This window comes from Lutjanus erythropterus, chromosome 6 (genome assembly GCF_056507025.1).
Source record: "Lutjanus erythropterus isolate fLutEry1 chromosome 6, fLutEry1.hap2, whole genome shotgun sequence".
Lineage (NCBI taxonomy): Eukaryota > Metazoa > Chordata > Actinopteri > Lutjaniformes > Lutjanidae > Lutjanus > Lutjanus erythropterus.
In genome coordinates, this window is record NC_139322.1 from 36480476 (window position 1) to 36497963 (window position 17488).

The 17488-nt window shown below is 41.4% G+C and overlaps 1 protein-coding gene across 1 annotated transcript in view; it reads right to left on the reverse strand.

The window, feature by feature from the left end:
* The window catches only part of LOC146325665 (plexin-A1-like), a 401996-nt gene that overhangs the window by 302109 nt on the left and 82399 nt on the right, over positions 1-17488 (reverse strand). Inside the window, exon 3 of the mRNA XM_084721796.1 lies at positions 6205-6387. Coding sequence (XP_084577922.1) covers positions 6205-6387 — 183 coding nt within the window. The remainder of the gene's footprint in view (positions 1-6204; positions 6388-17488) is intronic.

The following is a 17488-nucleotide window of genomic DNA, read 5'->3' on the forward strand; positions in this document are numbered from 1 at the left end:
GCCATTTTTGCTTCGTTACTCACCAAGTAACGATGTTTTCATAGTATAAAGTGAGACTATAATAATGAAATTAAAATTTGAATCTTTATGCAATAAATCATCCTGTTACTCAATTCAATACACTGTCGCCACATACTTTGCAATAGCTTTAGTGCATGTGATATGACCTGTAGAGTACGGTGGCCATTGTTGCTTTTTCCAGAGCTTTCAACTGGATCTGATGGTCATCCTCAGTTGTCAGTTGATGAGACTCGAGTAGATCTTGAGTTAAGATTTAACTAAAACGCTCTGTACATGATGGGCCTTTTTCTGTTTTTATAAGATTTACATAATCTCTCTTTAAACAACTAAGATTGCAACAATGTTGTGTTTTATGACTTCCTCTGATGTCAAACATAAGTCCAGTTTCTAGAGTTTTCTAAAGGTAATTTTTTATGAGAAATTATTCAGCTGATTCATTTGTAAATAGTTTGGTCTATCAAAAATGTGAGCAAACAGTGAAAAATGCCAGTCACACATTCCCAAGGTGACATCTTTAAACTGCTCGATTTATCTTTAATAGCCCAAAAGTGAAACAAATAACCACTTGTCATTAGTTGGCATGGCAGTGATTTCCAACCTTATATCTGAGAAAAGCTGAGCCGCCCCAGCTTGCAGAAACGTGCACATTCACCAAGCGAATAAGTGATTAATTCCAAAACTTTACTGTCCAAAATTAAATTATTTCCCTCCTTAAAACCTTTACCTTTAATAAATGTCTCTTTTCTAATGTTAGCTTAACATTTTTGTTCTTTTAACAACTCAACAGATTAGGCCTATGCACACTCACTCCTACTACATAATAACAATGAGTCATTATGACAGAGCTTGAGAGGTCACAGAAGTGTCAACGACTAAATAGCCTACAGATTTAACTGAAGACAAAGAAATGCATCTTTGTAAATATTTTTTAATACAGCCTTTCTATAAATGTTGGCTTTAATTAACATGCAAATCTAATTTTGATGACCTCAGAGCAGGCGAAGTACTGGGGACCCCCTTGTGATCTCTGCGCCCGGACCACAGGTTGGGAACTGATGCAATGTTGCGTAAAATGTGCAACCTACATTTTAAGTACTTTATCTGTTATCAAGATCAGCATGTATAAAGTGTCAACGTTGCAATTTTCTGCTTCTTTCTAATTGGTCGCTCAATGTAATAGCTACTTTATGTTATTACAAGGTAGTTTTTTCTTACCACTTTGCCTCAGTGCTTGCTCTTGGTGGGAACGATTGGGTCACTGTAAGTAATATTATATAAAGAGAATGGCCTAGACCTGCACTTATGAAAAATAAGAGATAACCTTATGATGTGGCATGATATGAATAAAACTGACTTGAAATAACTTGCTAATTAAAAGGCCACGTTGCACTATGAGTCTTTATTGTGACACAGGACAGTTAAAATCATTTACCAACACGAATGCTAATTTGCAGTCTATAAGGTCAACTAACACAACAGTGTTTAATCTAACACACAGAGTCAAAACCTGCAAAGAGAGAGGGGTTAACTCAAAAGTAATGGAGATGTGAGGTGGGTATTTTGCACATACATGCTGTGTGCTTAGTCAGTGAGGCTTTCTGATTAGTCATGCTGATGTAAAGCAGCACAGGTTCACCCTGGCTTACGTCACAGCTCCCTCTCTGTTTGTCTCTCTCACACACAGACAGAGACACCATCACTTATCCAATGGACTGCCTGGGTTTAAGATTTACACTAGCGATTATGTATTCATAGATCAATCAATATGTGGAGTCTAGCAGCCGAGACGTGTCCACGCGGGCGAACGCACATCCAGCAACAGTCGCACTGTAGGAATTCTAATGAGCGTGCGCGTGTGCAGACATCAATACGCTGCAGCTTTACATTTCATTAGGCCAAGGAGCACAGTTTAACTCCCAATGAATAGCAATAAAACCACACAGCCTGTAACCATCTCTCTCCATCTGCCTCAGCCTCACTCTCTGTCTCTCCTGCTTTCTAATCCTGGCTCCCTCTTCCTGCCTCCAAATTCTGTTATGTACAAATCTAGTTCAGTCATTTAAAGGTTGCTCTCCAATTTATCTGGAAAGGCCTAATTTAAAGCTATAACTAATCACCCCCTGTGTCAGAGGAGAGATTTAGAGGGCACTGACAAAAGTAAAAGCCTAAAAAAATGGCTACTCTCTGCTTGCACAATGCAGTGTGATGTATCCATTGTATGAACCGCATGTCTTTTTAGCTCCCGTCAACTGACATTACCTTTGTTTCCCTTTTCCATCCTTAAGTTAGTTACTTCACTTTTCATAGTTGCTTGTACATATTGTTAATAACATTTACATTGATGTCATGTCAGTTTTATACAAGGACGAGCTGTCAGTGGAAGTCGGCTTGAGAGCTTGTTGCTGCAGGTCGATGAAGAAGCCGCAGAGTCCGAGCAACATTTAGGGGTAACATTAGTGGCTGATGCTCTGACTTCTGACGCTGATTTCCCCTGACAGCTTGTCTTTGTTCGAAACTTTCCAGACAAAGACTTACATGAGATGCTCAGGCCAATAATGTAACATAAAAGATCCACACTGAAAACCACCAAGACCAGTTTGTTCATGTCTCCGCTGGGCTGGATTTGAGCTGGTTTTGTCACACAGACCTGGCAACTCTGGCTAATAGGCACCAGATGATATCATGCGCTCATTTGAATATTAACATCATCGCGTAGTCATCACAGACAGAAAAGCCTGCTGAGTTGTTCATAGCAGTTCATAAAACGGATATACGCCATGCTGCATCGTGCATGAAGAGAAAAGGTCTAATCAGTGCTGATTTATTGCAGTTGGTGTCCTGTCTCGCCATCTCCCCGCTCATACAGATGCCTGCATGTCACTGCAGCATCTGCATTGATCTGTGTGGGGACACTGACTGCCTCCACCTCCGTGTTCACCTTCCTCCCTCCATCCCCGAGCGCGGGCAGGAAGACATGCCGGCTGAGGGGAAATGGGATTCCGATCAGCGGGATATCATCCAGGATCTGCTGACCCCACACGCTCGACACACACACAAATCATCTGTCTGCACACACACACACACACACACACACACACACACACACACACACACAGGCACAGACACAGAAGAGGGGTCAGGCACAAGGACTAGTGGGCTAGGTTTCAGTCGACTTAGCAAAACACCAGAGACAGGAAGCTGTGTAAGGAGGCATGTGTGTGTCGGCACGAGTGTGTGTGCCGTGCACATTATCATAGCCTATATAAAAGCAGTTGACAGCAGCATTACTGCAACAAGATCCTCCACTGACTGCAAAAACACACAGGCCTAATGCTTAAACTGTCAAACTCATATCACAAACTGCAGCAGCTTTTAGTTAGCTTTAATAGAAGATGACTGAAAGTATGATGTAAACATGAATAAAGACAAAAATACATAAGTACCTGTGATAGATGACTAAAAAGTATTGTGTTTGTAACTCTGGGGAAGATTCTCTCAAACTTTTCAAAGTTAAATGCTGCTGACAGTGAAATGTGGATTTGTTTTTTTATTTATTTTGCGTTATGTATGTATTTATGCAATTATTTTTATCCTCAGGTATCTGTTTTATTTAGTCTCCAGAGTACTGGTGACATGGACACACTCTTATGGAGATGTCCTGCTGAGAGGAAAAACACAAAAGCGGCTCAGTCGGATCTCAGATGAAGGAGCAGCTGATTGGCACACACACCGCGCAGTCTACTCGACGTTGGTACTTGAGGAGCACACACGCATACTGTAGACCGGCAGGAGCGCCCTCAAAGGGACTGCATGCTGTTTGTATGCTGAACGTGATGGGAAATTACTACTCGCCTGTGATTGAGGACGGCGCACAACAATTGCACGCACAAAACACGGGGCTTTCTCACCAAAGGTACTCAGGAGACACCTCAGAAACACTCCCTGGCTCTGTGAGCAGACCACCAAACAACGCTCAGCAAGATAAAACCCACACAACTTCGTCTGAGCTGTACACATCACTCAAAAAGACACAAAAGCTGTGTTTCCACCACAGGAACTTTCCCTGAGCAGTAGGAACCTTTGGTGGAAATAATACATAACAAAAACACAGGCCCTCTGAAGGTGGGGATTGCAGTGCTGAACATTTCTGATTGGCTGAGTACTCACCATTTTATTTCAGCCACCTTTTTAAAAAATCTGCAGGCACAAAGGAGTTTTCCAAATTTTTGCAGGTCTTATGACCACCATGGCAACAGAGACGACATCGAGCTGAAGAAGTTTTTAGTTCCATGAAAAGCAGTTTGGCTCATGTTGATTTGTTGCAGCACACAGGACAAAAAACAGACTGGTTTGTGTTTGCAGATATTTTATATGGTGGTTGTACTTGACCAATCAGAAATGTTTGGCACTGCAAGCCCCACCCTCAAAGTTCCTGTCCTGGGAACCTCGTCTTTTTCAAGGGACGAATAATGTCCCTGGAACATAATTTAGACCTGTTCCCTGCTGTGGAAACACACTGAGTTCCTTCAAAGGTTCCTAATCCCAGGGGGAAGTTCCTGCAGTGGAAACGCAGCTTTACACACATACTACCTCATTCTGTAGGAGAAAACTTGCATCCCCGCCTTACTTCTTTCTTCATATGTATATGGCTTATTTGCTATGTTTAAAAGCATTCAATAACAACGCCAAAGCAGTGAAAAGCTATTTTAAGACAAGACCCACGCAATATGACACCAAAGATACCCACACACACATTCAGAGCTGATGTCTGCAATGAGATTTCTGATGACAAAACCATTTGTCAGCGATGCCAAAACCAATGACCATTGAAAATACATCATAAAATGACACAAAATTGCTTCAAAGTGAAAATGGTTTTCTGCAGAGCATAGAAAAACACACATACATACACACTCACATTGTTGCACTCTAACAGCATTTGAATCCCCATTTTAGTCACATTTTATTAGTTTCATGACAGTTATCACTGTAATTTATGTCTCACATTGTTCACAATGTATAAGAAACAGCCAGTGGCAAAAGCCAGAAAATACACAACAAGATAACGCTGCAGTCAGTGTCAGGTGAAAATCTGACATCTGCAAAATACCATGGTTCCTTTACTTACATTTCTTTCAGAATTTACACATTTACCAGAGGTTGGTATCATTGACATTTGCCTGTTTGAGGAGTTTCTAGACCTTTACTATCAGGTAAAGGAATGATTATTTGAAAAGGTGATGCATGAGGTACTTATTGATCAGGTTGGTCAGTTTATTACCTGCAGTAGATGGCAATCAGCACATGCCCTCTTTACAGACACAGCAGGAGTACTGGTGTTGGAAGCTAAGCAATGTATTGCTGTGGACAGGGTCAGCAGTAAAATATACTTTAGCCACTTAAAAAAAAGACCCACCTAATAAAAATCAATGTTAGTTTAAGTGTATGCTATATTTTCGTCTCTATACGTTGACGTCAAACTGCCTTTTCCAAGAGGAAACTGCCATTATATGAGCCAAATGCCACTCTTTCTCAGTGAACCAAACTCCATTGCTAAGAACAGTGATTTTAACCTTGCAAATGTGGGGGTTTCTCATCTCCCGCTGCCTCAATCTGTTAGCTTGTTTGTGTTATTGTGTGACTTCTCTGAACCTGAACTAAACTTTTAAATCACCAAAGTCACATAATAACACAAACAAACTAACTGATCAAGCCATCAGTAGATACTACAACTCCAGTGTTCTGCGAGGTAAAATTGCTTTTTTCCAATGGAGTTTGGTTGGTTTGAAAAGAGTGATATTTGGCTTATGTAACAGTAGTTTCCCGCTGGAAACGGCTGTCTAACAGCAAGGTAAAGCAATGAAAATATTCTAAATGTAACGTACACTTAAACTGCTTTTTTTAGGTGATTAAAATATGTTGGACACTGTCCACAGCAGTATATTGCTTAGCTTCCTACACCAGTACTCTTGCTTCCTCTCCAAACTGTGGGCGTTTTGATGTTATATACCGTAGGTAATCCACATAATATCACTAAATACCTCGCACAACCCCACTTCGACTAATCCAAACTATTCCTTAAACACATCCATGCGTCATCACAAATGGAGCTGCGAGGTTTTCACACCCCAAAAGCCATACTGTGTCTGTTAAAAAGAGTAACACACACTCCAGGGTGCCTACCTTCTTCATGCGTCCGCTGCGGGTACCAGTGAACGCCACAGTGTTTCCGCGGTAGTCGTAGGCCGCCACAGAGGTCATGCCGTCGTCCTTGTCCACGTACAGCGGGATGCCCTCGATGGCGGTGGTGCCCCCTAGAGGCTGGTTGAAGTCCTGGCCACAGAAGTTATCGTCTATCTGCAGTGGCTGGAGGGGGGCAGGGGGGTATCGGGGGATAAGGAGGAGAGGAAGCCATTAACTCAACACATTAACACTTTTTAAATCCCTTTTCTCGTTAAACTAACATTAATTCTTAAAGAAGGAGGAGGCTTTTCGATCTCCCTGGCACTTAGTAGACACGTTTTATGGTGCTGGAACGGAGCCAAGCCGCTGCAGATTTAGTGAGGAATGATGTGAAATTAATGGGCGTCACTGGAAAAATTAACTCCCTTTTTTTGTTACTTTTTTGAAAACTGATAGACAAGCGGAGACCATGATATTTGTCTTTCATTAAGGACAAAAAGCCATGCAGTTGAGGCCTCTGTGATTGATGCTTTCCACTCCATTACAGCCTTTGATTATTTCATCGTACATGATGTCAAACCAAGCAATTAAGCATCCCAGCATGGTTCGAATGGATGAACAGTTGTTTGCTAATGTTTTAAATATTGATTTCTTTGTATACAGCTTTGGCAATGTAGCTTCTAATAAGAGACGAGCCGATACAGCGAGTAAATCAAATGGAGCTGGAATGAACATGGAGAAGGGGAGAGGCAACACACGGACAGGACACCGGAGGAGACGACAGAGAAATGACAGGAAGTAAATTATAGGTCAGATTAGCATATCATAATCAAAGTGTCTGGTACAGGCACACCGCCACGCTGATATGTTGATATGTCACGCCTGATTTATGAACGTATGCATGTGTGCGTGCGAGTGTTCGTGTGTGTAATAGGCATGTCATTAAAAGCATGTGATAGCTATGTACGCATCAGGAGGTTCCCCCTCACTCTGACATGTGTAACAGAGATAATCGACAGCAGCTGAATTACTGTGGCGACCTCACACACACACACACACACACACACACACACACACACACACACACACAGCTTGCACACATATACAGATAAGCACGCTAGGAAATACACAACTTCAGGTCTATACAACTCTGAAAGAGATTAAACAGATACACACTCATACATATACTAAAGAAACGTGCTTGCAGTCTTTTTTTTATCTTCTTCTTTCTTTGGTCCTTGGGGAAGTTATTAAGTTGAGTAAGGGGAACTATTATAAGGACATACTGTATAGTTCTTTTCCTGTTTCCCAATCAGCTTTCATTAAATTTTGAGTATGTTAGTATTTAATTTACATTATTTATATGCCTTTATTGTGATTTTCATTATTTTAATGAAATTCTCTTTCTCACTTAAACTATTGCTAGTCAGTTTATATATGATGGTATGATATGTTCTTTGATTTGTTTCACTGATATTGTATGATGACATTGTATCAAGGAGGACAAAGTCAAAAATGAGTCAACAAATAAAAAACATTTTAAAAAGCACATGCACCACATGTATATGTACATAAGTCAGGTTTCCATCCATGTGTAGTGCAAATTTAAACAGAATTTCTGCAAAACAAGATGCAAATTAAGTGCTTGGGAGTTGATTCACTTGAGATAAATAGTTTGTGGCGCGATGTCTTCAGTCTGGAGACATTAAACAGTTATAGAAGACTAAGTGCAGGGTGAGATCGAGTGACTTAAAGTGCGCCGCTCAAACCTCAAACAAATGAAAATCAAAAACATAATGGAAAGATAAGGTCTTGTTGTTTCATGTATAGGAGGCAGGTTACAGTCATTGGTATACAAGCATCTGGTATTTCCATCTGCTGCAATGATTAGTTGTGTTTGCATTTTATTGATACAGAACACATGTAGGCATGACTCCTCAAAGCGAGTCAGAGACCCACTCAGTCATCTTTGTCGTTGTTTTTTTAATGTCAGTGTGCAGTGATTCAGTTTGTCCCTTTAACCCATCATGTGCAGCATGCACCTGGGGACCAACTGAACTTGTTAGACGGTGCCTTTGCCAAGAGCAAGAGCCCTGATTCTAATACAGAGCACGAGGTGAAATCCCATGCAAGCTCCACATAGAAAGGTCCTGTCCTTACCGGGATTCGAATCCAGGACCTTTGAGGCGAAGGCGCAAACTGCTGTATCATCGTACTAACGTGTTGCATGCATGTAGCCGCAAAGTGAGTTTTTCTCACTTTTATTCCAGGGTTAAATCATTCCACTACATCAAGTTGGCCTAACTGCTCAATGAAGATGTCTGTGACGTGTAAAGGCAGCTGGAGACCCAGACCCGGGGTGAGTCTGAAGGCCTGAATATACTCTCAAACGGATTCTTTGGCCATGCTGCACGTTTCTGATCCATCATTAGCATAGTAAGCATGCATTAGCTGGGGGGTGCCCATGTGACAGTATAATTCAAGCTTTAACGTTGGTGCCGCCCCACTCAACCTCATTCAAAAATCTGCCAATGGCTGTTTCATAATGTATATGAAAAAAAGGGACAAACAGTTCAAAATAAAATATGGTCAACCTTAAGAACTTGTGATACCCACTCAGATTTGTTTCATGAGCCAAATGAAAATGAGTTGAAAGGAAACACACTTACTGTGGGAACTCACAAACTAAAATTATGACGCAAAAAAAAAAAAAATGCAATCAACATTCAGAGGAACAGATATATAGCATCACATAAACACACGCAGGGAGGTACAAAACACACACAAGCAGGATGGAGCCTCCCTACACAAATTAACATGCCAGCTTTCTCTTGTTCATTACAAGATGTATCGTCTCCATAGAGACTAATCAATCACCCCATCCCTCCATAACAGCTAGGCTGTCAGGGAATGTGAGTGTGTTTGTGCACGTAAGTGTGTGTGTTGCAGGTTGGAAGAGGGTTGAGAAAAAAGCCTGTGGCAGACATCGTCAGAGGGAGCCAGAAACACGGCGAAGTTGAACTTCGATGAACAAAGACACAAAGTCAGACAAACCGAGGCGGAGAGGCGCACACAAAATGCTTCGGCTTTTGTGTGATTTACATAAACATGTTCTCAATTTTGGAACTGTTTTGCGAGCAAGAAAGAACAAAGGGAGAAAAATGAGCAAGGAAACAAAAGGAAGGAGGAAGGAATAGAGATGTTTCGATACCATTTTTTCCATCTCAGAACCAATTCTGAAACCTGAACTTTATGTATCGCCGGTACCAAGCACTGATCTAATAAGCAGTACATTAAAAAAAACAATTTGGTTTCCATTTGTTAAGAGGTCTGTTTTGTTTTTCCCACAAACGCAAAACAGTTCAGTCCAATCCAGTTCACAATCACAAAAAAAAGACAACTCACAAAGTTCATTAAAGGTTTTACCACAGATCCACACAAAACCAAACCAAATCTTGTGTGTTTGCAGTTCAATAACTGGAGATATACTTGCTGTTAAACCACGCATTTGTATTTGCATTTGCATTTGCGTATGTGTCGCGTTAATTTCTGAGGACGTACTCAACCATCACTCCAAGCAGAAGAAGGATACGCGAGGCAACCATGATGCCTATGTGAACACATAGTTAAAAAGCATCTCCGGCTGTACAGATTGGTCAAGTCTAAGAGTTCTGTCCTAACCTGAAGTGCGCTGAAGAGGAAAACTGGACTGTTTTCAAGAACAGAGAAACAGCCAGAGGGTGGTTCAGCTTACTGAGTAGCACACTAGCGCTTAGCAGGTCCCTCAGACCAGGCCTCATCAGCACTGGTCTCTGCTCTCAGGAGCGGCGAGCTCCGTCATGTTTCTTCAGTTCAGTTATGGTTGGTGTTGGATGGATTCCAAAATAAAAGAGCTGTTTCTCAAAATATAGGGCTGTGCTCCGTCCTCAGTGGAACTTTCAAAAAAGTTGGGATCTCTGTAAAACACTCCGCTTACACTGACGCTCCCACACCCAAGCTTCATCACATAATTAGCTAAACTCCTGGACCTGTGCACACCTCAGCGTGTCATCATTTCAACAACACACAGCTTAACCAAACCTCATTATTTTTTTCTCAGTGAAAGCCAATCTAAAGTGTTTGGGAGAAAGTTAAAGAAAAAGAGGATATCTAAAGTCAGGTTAGCAGCGCTGGTCTTAGCTCTGGAAAAACTTCGACTGGAAAATACACAATATACCAGATTATTCCTCCTCTTAACACAGACTCCTGAGATCTTCTGCTGACCACAAGCTGCCTACAAACAATGTCCAAGGCAATCTGCAAGCTCTGTAGAGCTGACATTTCTTTCCTCCACTGTCCCTAAAATTTGGACACTGCCGGGAAGTAGCAGGGTCCCATTTACATGGTATTAAATCAGTGCACTGACTCAGATGTCCGATGTTGCATTTTAGGCAGTATCAGATACTGATATTGGTATCTGAACAACCTAAAACAGGAGCAGAGTTTTCCCTGCCTATCTAATTTAAAGGAGGGCCACCTTTGTATCATTGGCTGCCACCTTGCCTGTTGAAAATTCCATCAAAAATGCAAAGCATTGATTTTTCTTACTCCAATTGACCTCTATTTAATAAAAATAAATTTATTTTACAAAAATACTGCGTGTGACCCAGTGATCTTAGGTTTTAACTAGATTTTAGTGCTTCTATTTTATAGAATACTTTTTTTAAATCAAAATGCAGCAATTTGTGATCCACCAGTTTGGTACCTGATCACCTGATCAAGATTGCACATCTGTTTTCATGTTGATTCTTGTGCTGAATTAAATTTCTTCTAATTTTTTTGATGTTAATGTTTTATATGTTTGTTCATTCTTGGTAAAAAAAAAAAATTAAATCCCTATGGACACTGTCAAGCCATGATTTTGTCACTTAAGTGCACTGTGTACACGGTGCATGCCACACATGTTTTCCAGCCAGTCCCTCCTTTGTTTCAAAAACATCTAGGGAAAACCCTGAGGAGGGAATAAAGATATAGAAATCAAGACAGGGAAGGGGGGAAGAAGATGTGCAGGAGGTTACAGAGTAGAAATGAGAGAGAGAGAGAGAGAGAGAGAGAGAGAGAGAGAGAGAGAGAGAGATGGCTCAGTGACAGTATGAACCTTGGCCTTGGGTTACTGCCACACAGATCCCCTTGTTTCCTCTGATAAAGACAACACAACCTCCACTCATTTCCTTTCCTTCAGTCTCCTCTTTCCTTCCATCCCTCTCTCTCTCCTCCTCCTAGTGCAGCTAATCCTCTTCTCCACTCTTTTTCTCCGTCTCCACATATTTCTCTTCTCTCTTCAGTGTTTTTTTCCTTCGAGGTTCACAGGGACCGGCCAGTGGGAAATCATGTCCGTCCCAGAAGAGTTACTCTTTATTTATTGCTTTCACATGCCTGCGGCTCTTGGAAACCGTCGTCCCTTCCTTCTTTTCTCCCTTTCTTTCTTCCTTCCTTCCTTCAAGAGCATTATCAGGATGATGATCCTGGGTTTCAAGCATTTCAAAGTCACATGACTGTTAAGATGAAGAACTAAATTTTGCTGCAGAGGTCATTCTACCAAGCTGAGAGTAAATTATATGGGAAAAAAAGAAGACTTATGTAGCATGATGGTCAAAAGCAATGCTGATGAATATCTGAATGAAAACAATAAGTGCTCTGCTCCACTAAAAACCAGCCTTGCTCTCTTTTTTTGTGTCCAAACCAGAACTTTTACAGAACCCAACCACAGTAGAAATGGTTATAGTAGCTCATAATAGCATAAATTAGCCCAGATTTACTTATGCCGGGCGCCTCATACTTGTAAACTAATCTGCATTCCCAGTGTCTGTCGAGCTCGCACACACACACACACATGGAAGTGAGATCGCCATCTTCCCAGCGCTGTTGCCGGCATGCTGAGGACGCTAATGGTTTGTTATGTTTAGCCTGACTTGCATCATTACCATAGAGTCAACAGCTCAGATTGAGGCACAGTGGAGCGTTCAGTCGACGTGTTTTCACTGCAGACAAATGTGGCCTCACACAGACCTGACATCTGCTAGCTGTTGTGTGCCTTGTAGACATGTAATTCCTACGGTGAGCCTACTCCATCATTCCTCCACAGCGACTCGTTGAGGAGACGCTTTTTCAGCCGCCGATACGGAATTTAAAATAACAGAGTTTCAACATGTGATGAAACCGTCTGTTTATGTTAGTCAAGTGCTACATATAAGCCATTATTATTATATTTAAAGTAGTATCGATTAATCATTACAAGAAAAAAAGAAATTTTACTTATACTGAACAATAGTGAGTTTTTTTTTCCTCCTCAATCCAACTTTTATTCCCACAGCAACATATTGCATATTTTCTGGCAGCATGACATATAAAAATTTAAAGACCTAAACACATCTGCAAGAATATCAAATAACATGTGGCACATCAATTAAGTTTTCCTTAATCAATCAAATTCTAATCAACCAATTAATTGGTCATCAGTTAACTGGTTTTGTCCCTAATTGAAAGAATTTTTAAAGGCTTGCAGTTTTAGCTTGTGACCCAGATGCCGCTGGTTCAGTCCCTTGACCGGCAGGTAAAATCTGGACGGGGGAAGTGAAAGAGAAGCCCTTAGGCAAGGACCTAAACCTCAGCCGCTCCAGTCAAGCTGCTCAGCGGCTGGCAGATCAGACTGCGGTTGCACCGGGGAGCTTCCAGGTGTGAGTGTGAATGTGTTCCTGAAAGTGACACTCCCCTGAATGAATAAAAGTTTAAAAAGACATATAATAAGGCCATGACATACCCTCATTTTATGATGCATTCCTGTCTAATACTCATCACATGTGTTGCATGTATCTGTATGCATCCAAGAAGGATTCTATTACATAGAATTCACAGAAAACACAAGACGAATCTGGATCAGTATGTGGATCAGTGACATCAGAAGAGTGATGTATGGGCAGCTGACACTGATATTAGATTGGAACAGTCCCAACACTACTTAAAGTATCAAAAGAATAACTACTCATTGTGTAGAAAAATGGTTCCTGTAAATATTTTACTGTTACGTCAGATGTTTTTCTGTATTCATGTATATGCTGCATTTGACCATTGTAATGTTTAAGATTGTGCTGATTTTAACTACCTTATGTGCTGCTGGAAAGTTTAATTTGCACAGTGCGTCATAATATATTCAGCTTTCCACACTTTTCATGAGTTCAGGAGAGCAGTCCTGTTTTCAGCTGTGTGACAATGCATTTTCCAGCTAATCCAAGAGGGTTTAAAATGTTTATTTAGCTAAAGAAGTAGGAGAAGTTTCTCAACACACATAGGGACACCTAATCCTTCAGTTTGTTGAGGCAAAAAAAAATTCTGATTGAAAAATCACCACATTTGGAGAAACATAGTCTTCACTGGACAAGACGGCTTTGAATATTGTAAACTGGAAAGTAACTTTAGTAACTTAAGCTGTCAGATAAATACTGTTGAGTGGGAAGTGCAGTATAAAGTTGCATAAATAGAAGTACGAAAGTATAAGTACCTCAAAGTCCAGTACTTTGAGTGCTCATTCCACCACTGGGTGTAATAAATTTGCGTAATAATCCTTTACCATGTCCCTAACATAAGGTGACCTGCGGTAGTCTTTTATTAGTGCTTTTATAAGCTCTGTGTAGCTTGTCCCTGTTGGCCTACTGGACCTCTGACCGAGCTATTATTTTTACTAGCTATAGCTCACACTCAGGACACTGTACATAGCATTATCACACACACACACACACACACACACACACACACACACACACACACACACACACACACACACACACACACTCACACACTCACACACACCTTTGTTCTATTTCCAGGGGGTTAGACAAGGACAGAGTCCCCTGTGTTGTCCTTGCAGAAGACCTCTGCTGTACACAGGCGCAGGCTGGCCCCTGGCAACACACACACACACACACACACACACACACACACACACACACACACACACGTAGACCATAGACCCCTGCCAAACTCCTGCTGGGTGAATGATGATGGGGTGATGAGGGAAAGAGTGGGGCAAGTGAGATGAGGAGAAAGGAGAGGAGATGAGGAGAGGAAGAAGGGGGAAAAAATAGAGAGGAGATAGGGAGGAGAGTCATAGGGGAAGGTTAGGGGTCAACAGCGCTCTTGTCGCCACTAATGAGCCTCAACCCAGGAAGAGAGAGAGAGAGCGAGAGACATAGGGAAATGGAGAGAGAGAGTGACAGAGAGAGAGAGAGCTTGAATTGAGCTTGTTGAATTGTCCATTAAGCATGTAAGCATATAGTAAGAGCTGTTGTGTGCACACTGTGGTTTCATAAGAGATGATACTGGGAAGAACATGTCACCACTGACACACACATACACACACTGTAAAACCAGTGCTTCTGCCCTCTTTTCCCTCACTATGAACTACTAAGTACTTTCAAAGTGTTATTTTTTTTGTATTATTTTGTTTTTAAAAGATTTTTCAATTTAAAAGTCATTCTTACAATTTAAGTGTATTGACTTCATTTTATTACAGATAAATGTTTGTCAAAAATAACATGGTGTGCATTGAACACTGAGGAAAGAAAGAAAGAAATAACTTTATGGAGATGGGACTGATCTGATCAATTATCAGCCAATACTGACATAATTCACTCTCTAGATATCAGACTAAAATCACAGATCTACACGCCAATAATATTCTATACACTGACAGTGCCAGTCAAAAGTTTGGACACAACTTCTCGTTAAATTTTTTTTTTTTCTACATTGTGGATTAATACTGGAGGCATCAAAACTATGAAATATGGAATTATATGGAATAGTCAGCAAAAAGCGTGAAAACAAGGTAAAATATGTTTTATGTTTTAGTTGTTTTTTTTTTTTAAAGCAAAAAGACTGCTAATGCACTTGCAATCAAAGATTTATTATCTTGATTGCAAACGCAGAAGACTGTGCTCAAGTCATTTTGCTTTTTATTGTGGATCCATGGTCTTCTCTTTAGAACCTGTTGATGTGCACAAAAGTCTGTTGGTATAGAACAACACTCCGCTATGAGCAAGGCGAAATGAGCGTTACAAAGCAATGTTTACATTATGTCTTTACTATCATTTATCATAAGAGACATGCTTTCCTAGACCACATGTCATGTTCCAGCTGGATTGAAGAAATCTAACCACATCACTCATGGTTAAAAATAAAAACTAGCACAAATACCAACATGAACTACCATGTACAGACACATTATGAACACCAACAAGAATCAAATTTGCATTTGGGGACCTAAAATAGCAAACTTAACAAACCAAAGCACCAATGCATGATGGGAAACGAGTGCCGGATCTCAGCACATGTGAACCACACGTCAAAATCCTACAGCGCCCCACAGAGGTCGGAGACATGTTCAAGGCCCTGAAACATGAATATAGCAACATGAACGCTGCAAGAAAAATAAAATCAGTCTAACCATGTCTCAAAATAAGACGTTTGGTGTGAATTTCTTATTTTCCACATTATTTTGACCAAAGGATGAGTCGATTTAATTGAGAAAATGACTGTCAGATTAATCAATACTGAGAATGCTCATTAGTTGCAGCCTTACTTTGAAGCAGGGGGAACAGTTCCTTTTGTATGACTTTACAATGAATCCTAGAACATGCAGTGCTTCTCTTTCAGGCTGCAGCAGCTCATTAGTTATCGGAGCCTCATGCTGCTGCCACTTTTAGAATTTTATCTCTGCTTGGGCCTGCGAGGGGCGATGGCATTTTGGATCAGGGTCTCACTATCCTCGGGTCTATTTTGGACCCATTCTGGCTTGTCGTCGGTTGATCACGCCTCTTTTTTTTTATTATTCTTGTAAACATCAGGTCCAAGTAGTTTTTCCACAAGTCTGTTTTAGATCAGGTCCTAAAGTTTGGATCTGTTTAGACCTTCAGTCTTGTTCCTGCGCTGCTGATGCATCACACTGTGTATGTGTGCCTCTCTCCATCTAGCTCTCTCTGTAGTTTATTGGGGATGAAAGCATCTACATCTGTCTAATCAACTTAAACTGTCAGCGCTTTTTTTTTTTTTTTTAAATCACTGAAAAATCACATCACACAGAGAGCGGGAGCGAGACTGAGGGAGTCAGAGGCAGTGATTGAGGTAAACAGAGAGCGAGACAGAGGGAGAGATGTTGTCAACACGCTCTCCAGAGAGCCAAATGTCTCAAGCATCTCCTCATCCAACACTGGCATAAACACATCGCTCCGATCCCATGGAGAATGAGTGTGTGTATGTGTGTGTGTGTGTGTGTGTTGAACATAGCTTGTGCCTCGCTCCCATGTGAGAAAGATAATGTTGAAGCGAGAGTTGGACTACTGAGACACGCCGGCTGATGCAATGAACAACAAGAGTTGCAGAGTGGAAAAATGCATTTAATTATGTGAGGGTTAGCGAGTGTGTGTCTTTTTTTAATAAAGAAAGGAGATGAGATCGGACTGCCAAAGTTCGGAAGAAGAAGGAAAGTACAACAAGTACACAAACGCACACAAACACACACACTCTCCTGGCCTGCGTCCAGGTATTTGTTGTGACTTGGCGTTGGAAGCGGAGAACAGCACTGGTTGGCCTTTAGTTTCCCCCAGTGAGCCAATATCTGCTCTCTAATTGGTTGTTAATGAGTGAGTGTGTATGTCTGTGTGCACATGTTTGTTTGCCAGTGTATGAAAGTCTGCATGTGTGTGTGTGTGTGTGTGTGTGTGTGTGACAGGGTAAGGGGGGGGGGGGGGGGGGTGTGTGGGGGGGGGCAGCAGGGATCTCTAACATCTGTCTAACAGACTGGGACACTTGAAGCTTTGACCTGCTTAAACAGGAACGCACACACTCACACACAAAAATGTGCATGCACATACACATTCCATTGTTGTTTAATGTGCATTTGTGTGCATGTGGGTGGGAAAGTGTGTGTGTGTGTGTGTGTGTGTGTGTGTGTGTGTGTGTGCGTAGTGGGAAGAGGAAAGTAGCCGCTGCAAGATATCCACACACACACAGAGTGGACTTTGTGCAGACATCTGGCAGTGCAGTCTGCTCTAATGGCAACAGAACTTCGAGCATCTGCATCTCACACCCACACACACATGTGCGTGCTGTCACAGGCGCTCACGCACACACACTCAGTGCCCGCCTTCTATTACCGCAGTTGGGTTAATAACTATTATAAGAGGAAAAGCACACGATGCAAAACACACAATTTGTCACAACTAGCCTTTGTGACTATATTCAAATGGAAACA